This window comes from Ctenopharyngodon idella, chromosome 3, assembly GCF_019924925.1.
Source record: "Ctenopharyngodon idella isolate HZGC_01 chromosome 3, HZGC01, whole genome shotgun sequence".
Taxonomy (NCBI): Eukaryota; Metazoa; Chordata; class Actinopteri; order Cypriniformes; family Xenocyprididae; genus Ctenopharyngodon; species Ctenopharyngodon idella.
The window spans coordinates 46,047,449-46,055,078 of record NC_067222.1 but is presented as its reverse complement, the minus strand read 5'-3'; the positions used below and the strand labels follow the sequence as shown (position 1 = coordinate 46,055,078).

Below are 7,630 nucleotides of genomic sequence, written 5' to 3'. Positions count from 1 at the left end.
TTGTTTTAATTCATCACGTGTTGATTGATGACGGTTTTTTTTTTTTTTTTAATAAAATACATTAGATGCATACATACCTGCTCGACGTTGTGCCTACACAATGTAGTAAGGATTTGCTCCAGGTCGGAATACTGCGCTCGTTTGCAAAGCAATGTTTGAGGCTTTCAGCCATTGTGACCAGTCTTTAGTATTTTGCTTGAATTTGCCGCTCGCCTCACCGAGCTCTCTCACCATATCGAATTCCCATTGGTTAGTGATTTAGACCAATCAGAATGCGGAGTGTCCCCGGGCGAGCGACGCCAGCTCATTAACATTCGCGAATCTGACCAATGAGCGCGTGTGTTTACTCTCCCGGAGTTGAGAGGCACGATCGGCGCTGAACAAGAGAATCGCCGTTTGGAGACTCGATTCGCGACTTCAGTGGCCTATAGAAGCCCGAGAGCGGCGAGCGACAACTGCTTCAATCGTATGAGGGGAACTAAGGACTTAACCACTGAAATATGCTTTTTAAAATTAAGGGACATTATTGACCTGAATATTTTTTTCTTGATTTCTAATTAAAATTATTTATTGTTATGCACGGATATAACACACCAGTAAGTAATTCATTTATTTGTATGTCATGGTTATTGTGTCGCCTGACGACGAATAAAATCAAAATGACTTTCAAAAAAATAAAGAAAATAATGTTAACTAGCGAAACTGCGCACACTATTATTGTGCAACATTCAAAGAGGAAATGGAAAACATACAAATATAAAATTAAATAATAATAAATCTATGCATTAATCATCGCGCTCATTTATACGCAACATTTAAACATTATAATTTACATTCCCAACGCATTTGTTTAATACCTACGTAATTTTGCGAAAATTATATGTTTTAATTAAATCTATACGGCCTTGTTCAGTTCATTACTCAATATTGATATTTCCATGAATTCTGTAGCCACGTACAAATTAATATTAGGCAGAACAGCGGCAGTTTTCTGCTTAATATTTCTTAAATCTACAAATGTACTATTTGATATTGTTAAATTAGAAATATTTCTGCATCGCAGCCCCTGATTTGAAACATGACAAAGAAAAATAAAAAATGAAACGTGCATCATTTAAATCCCCAGATGTCCTTTATTATCAGATTCATATATTTTTCTTCGCTGCTCAGTGCTTTTAATTGTAATGACGAAAATCGTGATTTATTTGGGATCGGTGTGAGAGCGGATCGCTTCACTGCTGGTGTCCGAGCAGCGCGTTGATCTCCCGGCCGAATAACATTACCGACAGACAAGCTATAAGAAAATAACCTCACTGTCTTTGTGAGCTTCTGACTTCGACGAACACAAGATACTCGGTTGAATTATGTTTTTTGCTCACTGTGACATACAAAGACAAGCATTTTCAAGCATTTTACTTTGTGCATTGTCATGCACGAGACAAACAACTGCTGTATTTGCGACGGGATTATGCAAATATTTAACAACATGCACGTTTCAGCTGCCGATACAAAGCATTTAGGTATTCAATAGCGTGTAAAGGCTGAAAATAAAACAAAGCATGCAGTATGTGTGTGATTGAATGTCGTGTGCTCGAAATGGACGGCTGGTGTCGGAGCTGCGCGGTAATGGCTGACGGAGAGCAGCAGTGAGTCAGTCACTCCTCACAGGGAGACAAAAGCTGCTCGGTCGCTGGAAGCTTGGTCACCTTTGGGTTGTAAGCTTGGCCTGCAAAACACGGAATTTATTTCATCTGTACATTTTCTGAAAAAGCTGTAATTGGTAGTTTTCTGCGTATATCAATTAAGGAACCCATTTCAATAATTCATTTATCGTGTGACATTCTGCATTTTCTCCAAACGTGCAGTTCTACCAGAGGCAGCACAAAAGACTCGCTGAATGAAACAGATGAATATCAGCTGGTTCTGTTTGATTTAATTGCTTCAAATAAAAGCTGAAACAGGTCAAACAGATAAAAGAAAATTGCAGTTGTTTACATAGCCTATGCACACACACTCACTTGTGTTTTTCAGTGTAGCTACTCTGATTAAAAACCAAAGGGAACTCATATAAAATAGGTTTCTTTTGGCATGGTATTTATAGTTTATATATTGTTTTTTTTATTTTTTTTATTTTGATCATTATCGTTTGGTATGTAACATCAAAAGTGAACTGATGCCATGTTTATTTAGAGTGCATGTATGGTCCAACTATCCTATTATGTAAAATAAAATACTGACATGTTATAAAATATAGTAGTACCACAATTAAATTGTTTAAATAATTTAATTTATCAAATGCATGTATGCAAATCTTTAATCATTTTATTTTTCATTCACATTTATGCACATATATAAAAGCCCTATATAATTTAGATTTCATTAATATGAAGCTAAATGGTCTTCTGACTACAACAAAAAGGACCAACAGACGAAAGACATCTAAATGCTGGAAACAATATTGTCAAGCTTGCATATTGTTTGTTTGCCATCATATGTGTGCTTATAAAATATGAAAACACCATTTAAAAGATCATTTTTCTGTGTCTTGGCCAAGGTGTGGATGTTTATCACGTATCCATACACTCGGTCTCTATTAGGCCTATTCAATCACTGCCATCTATGGCCTTTTCACATCAATTCAGTGGACGTGCATTAAAAAAACCACATGCAGTTCTTCTTTTAAGTGAATGTAGATCAAAACTAGGTCTCGATTTATATTGCAGTTTTCTTTCATGTGAGGAATACTGAGAGCAAGAAGCAGATCCATGTCAGCTGGTGTGCCATACCAAGATAATAACGCCTCTTCTTTCTTTCTTTCTTTCTTTCTTTGTAGAAAAGATGATTGAGGACTTCAACCTGAGCAGGAGAGGCGAGCTTTCCGCTAAAACAAACGCAGACGGATTACAGTACATAGGTTTCATCTGATTTCCGCTTGGTTTTGGATTATATCGGCTGTTTTCTTTGGAATGGAGGGTCGTGATTTCTCCGCTCCAGCACATCTCCTTTCAGAGCGGGCCACTCTAGTGCATCGCGCCGCCTCTCGCATCTCCTCCTCCGGCCACGGCTCTGTGCAACATGCGCCTCATTTTCCACCCGGGAAATATTATCCATCCCATTTACCGATGGCGGCGCATTCAGGTTTGTTGTGTTTTCTCTCATTCGGTGGCATTTCTTTGCAAACAGCGATGATTTGAAACACACGATTTCAGAGAATAGCGAATGTTTATGTTTATATTAGGCCTGTATTTGATTGATTATTTACGTCTAGTAGTCCTTCTTATGGTATACACTGCTTTGAACAACCTCTAATGTAACATTAAAAGACTTTAATCCAGATATCAATTCAAAAACCCTATACACTAAAACTAATTCCTGATATTTTTTTTTTGGTATTTTGCTTATTTCAGGTGCTACAAATAACCAATGTAAACCAAAACAATTGAATCGCCTGTATAGATAAATAGATAGATTGGTAGGCCTGTCACTTTCGTCTTTTTTCGGTTGTTATGCTCATATTCTCGCTAGAGTTCAGAAATAACACTAAAAATCCTTGTGTACATGAATTCCATCTATTGTGAACAGAACATCTCGGTTTAATATGAATTGTGACAGGCGACGGTTATGAGGATATATTGGGCTTATAACAGCTAATATGATCTGTAAGGCATTGTAAAATAAGTTTAAATTATATAAATTGACCTTTAAAGTAAGGTTTAAGAACAGGATGCACGTGGTATCTTTTAATATAAAAAAATGTTTTGGTCTAAATGATTTTGCATTTGTAGTGCATTAATTTTTGTAATTTAGTAATTTTTTACTAAGGATGGTTTTAATGTTAATAGCCTAATTAAAATTATTTTTCCAGAATACTGTTTTGCATTGTTACTGTAGGAATGAGAAATAAGGTTGTTGATAGTCAGATACAGTTTAATTCTTAATAATTCTAAAAACAACATAAAACATAAAATCATTCTAGAACAAAGATCTGCATGCTTCAAAATATTCTTGCCCAACTGATTAATAATGCAGAAGTAAATAACCAACCATAGAAAACTGTACATTTTAATCAATTAAATGAAGAATGTTATTGTTTCGCATGGCTGCAGGCCTTGACCTTCTCAAGCACATGAATCCATTTAGTGTCTTGTGTTTAGATTATTTTGGGAACAAACAGATTTACAAAACCCATTAAATGATTATGAATTTAGAATTATGTTATTATAGTTTAGACTGCTAAAATGTATTAGAATTTAGTGAAAAGAAAAGGTTTGTACACATCCTCTTTTAAAATCAAATGTATGCGAAATATCTACAATAAGGCATTGTTCCAGCAGTTTCCATACACTCATATACACTGATATTTATAGATGTAGATGAGTCCGTTTGGTCTTTGGGAATGAGTATTTAGGCTAATGTTAGCTAAAGGCTGCAGGTGTGCTGTTAACCGGATATGACAATGTCTTTTGGTCGTGCAACCACAGCTTGCGCCACCATGCAGCCGTGCCCTTAACTGTCATCACTGTTCAATGATTGAGACAGGTGAGGGATTGTACCTGGAGATAAAATTCACAGGACTCAGAGTTTTATAGCTTTGTCTGGAATATTACCGTCTCCTCCTTGATTCATGTGGTGACTTTCAACCGTGTTATTATTACTGCAGCACCACCACTACACCTTTATTTTAGACCAGGATGATGGAGAGCAATTTTGCATCGTTTAAGTTTGATGAAAAGCTTTTACACTAGCATGAAATGTGTAAAAGGATTTTAAACCATGTATATGAGTGATTGCCTGATAAATTGGACAGGATGATATTTGATATTTTGAAATGATAGACAGCTGACAAACTGTGCTAATTTACAGAAGTGGTCATTCTGGCTTGTTAATGGATAATGCACATTTTGTTTTCATATTCTATAGTGAATTTGGCAAACAAACAGATACCAATTGAGCTGCTTTAATAGTGCCACAGTGTTAATCAACCTACAGATGGCTTACCTGTAGTCATGGCTCACATAAAGTTATGTTTGCCTATTAATCTTCCAGAAATTATAACTAAATATTAAATGGCTATATACATTTGTTTTTTTTTTTTTTTTTTTTTTATAAAAACCCACCACTAATGTATATGTAACTTAACAAATACTGCTATTTGTTTAATCAAGAGAAAGCACCATGGTTATGCAAACCAAGCTGGATGGTCACCAAACCAGTTTTTTTCTCATTAAGCGAACGGACCGGTCAATAGCGTCCCGCAGGCGTGAAGGGGGTGTAGCTGGATTCGCTCTGTCCCTCCAGGGACTGCCTCCCTCACGGCCTCACATGAATTCTTTACAAAGAACATGAATATTTCAGGGAATTGATGTACAAATGCATTCAGATGCAGGTTGGGATCCAGGCTCAGTGAAAGACCTTCTGTGGTGTCTTTCAGAGGCTTTATTATTCAGCTGCTGTTGGACTCGGAGGCTTGTAGAGACAGAGGCTGCTGTCGCAACGCTCTCTTGGCTTTGAAACAGCGATGTTCCTCAAAGACTTATTAAATGTGGGCACGTTTCTGAGAAAGCTCTCGATTTCACTTCTCCTCACTCAATTATTTTGGTTCTTCCTTTTGGTTTGTTGCTTATTCTGAGACTGAAGTTGCACTTTTGCACTCATCTCGGAGTAATTTTTGTGGTATAGTCATACATTACCTGTTACAGGACAAGACATCAGATTAATCTCAGTTGAGGGTTAAAACTTGAAAAACCTCTGCATTTGGCACTGAGATGTTCCTCATTAGCATTGCTACAGCAAGCTTCACTTATACACATGTGTTGGGGATTTGGATTCTCATAGACCTACACTAAAGGAGAGGCCATATAGACCAGAATATCATAGAGACTTTGAGGTATCATTCTAAAAATAAAGCTTCCAAAAGGGGGTTTTCACAGCGATGCCATAGTAGAAGAACCATTTTTGGTTCCCCAAAGAACCTTTCAATGAACAGTTCCTAAAAGACCCATTGTGAAGAATATTTAAATGATCTAAAGAACCCTTTTCCACTATGAAGAACCTTTTTGTTCAGTGGAAAGTTTCCATGGTTGTTAAAGGTTCTTCATAGAACCATAGAATTTTTAAAAAGTATAGAATATTTTGATCTGAGCCAATAAGCAACCACGCAGAACACATCAGCAAAACACTGTAAAGCCCTGATATACGCAAGGCTATGTTCTTTTTTGTTCTTTGCTTGGACTTAAAAGAAGTTAATAATATCTTCGCAGCGATATACTGTTAGTGAACATCCAGACGCCATCCATATGTGCCTCGCTTTTTCCTCTCAATAACAAAATAAGCATTCAACAAAAATGACAGCAGTGAGAAAACAGCAGTTCAGAAAGCATCTGATCATAGTGATCATCACCAGCTCTGCAGTTCAGCACTCCAGTCACATCGCGTTTATTTATATAGCACTTTAAACAATATATTGATATACAGTATTAAACATGAAAAAACTGTTAACGTCTCATTCAATTAGAATTAGAACTTCATTTTCTACTAAAGCGACTCTTCAATGTGTTCATGTACTCATGGACATCTGACCTTGACAGACTGAACAGAAGAAATGAATCTGTGTGGTGGGAAATCGAGTCCCCCCAGGAAACGGGTCTCCTTTAGGACATCGAATAATCCCATTGGTTCAACGAACTTTTAATGGGTAGTATTTTTAGTGCCTGATTATAATTCTTACAAAATCACATTATGATTTATATTGTTTAAAATGCGTTATAATGACCATTAATGTCTTTTGTCATGGTTCATATTCTAGTATATAACTCAAGCTATAGGTTGTGAAAGCAAGCACTTAATGTAATAAACATCATACAATAGTGAAATAAATTATAATTAATCAAGACATCACGATAATTTTTGATCAGGAAACACTGCCTGGGGCCTAAAGGAGACCCGATTCTTGGGGGAGGGGACTCGATTTGTCATGACACTGGAGAAGATTTCCACCTCTAAGGAGCCTCAGAGCCACACCCACCTATTACATCATCACCATTGACCAATGGTAGTTCAAAGGTGTTGTTTACCAGCCAGAGCAAACATTTCCGGAAAGTTTCGCTTTGGCAAGCTTTTTCGAACTCCCGAAGCGAAATCCAACTGAGCTTCATTTTGGCCTGATTTAGTCAGAAATTACTGAATCAGTTCATTCTTCGAAGTATATCTAAGCATACCCAAGCAACTGCAATCACGTACAATACCCATCAACAACACCACTCACATTTTCTTAAGAAGCTGAAAAAATCTAGCTGTTTCTGTTCTTTATGTGCCTTAGTTGTAACCATTTTAACACTATAGTGACTGTGGTTTGTGGAATTGTATCATGGATCTTCTCTAGAAAAGTTTTAGATTAGGTTAAATCACATTCTTTATCTTTTGGCTTTAATTGGATACAAATAGCAGATGTTCTTAATACATTTTGAATCAAAAATATAATTTAAATACAATGTTATAAATAAAAAAATAAAGCAGTATCATGTGTAAGCATATTGTTATTGAGGCTTGATGTTGCATAAGACATTTGGTCTCCATTTCCTCCAAACCCTTGGTTCTCCTGTTCCTCTTACCATGTCTTGTCTAGGGGGGT

The 7,630-nt window shown here is 36.5% G+C and overlaps 1 protein-coding gene across 1 annotated transcript in view; it reads left to right on the top strand.

Moving 5' to 3' along the window:
• Positions 1–351: 351 nt before the first annotated feature.
• The window catches only part of LOC127509030 (BAH and coiled-coil domain-containing protein 1), a 99,693-nt gene continuing 92,414 nt past the window's right edge, over positions 352–7,630 (top strand). The window contains exons 1-2 of the mRNA XM_051887452.1: positions 352–596; positions 2,834–3,138. Of these exons, the coding sequence (XP_051743412.1) occupies positions 2,967–3,138 (172 nt within the window). The 5' untranslated portion in view covers positions 352–596; positions 2,834–2,966. The remainder of the gene's footprint in view (positions 597–2,833; positions 3,139–7,630) is intronic.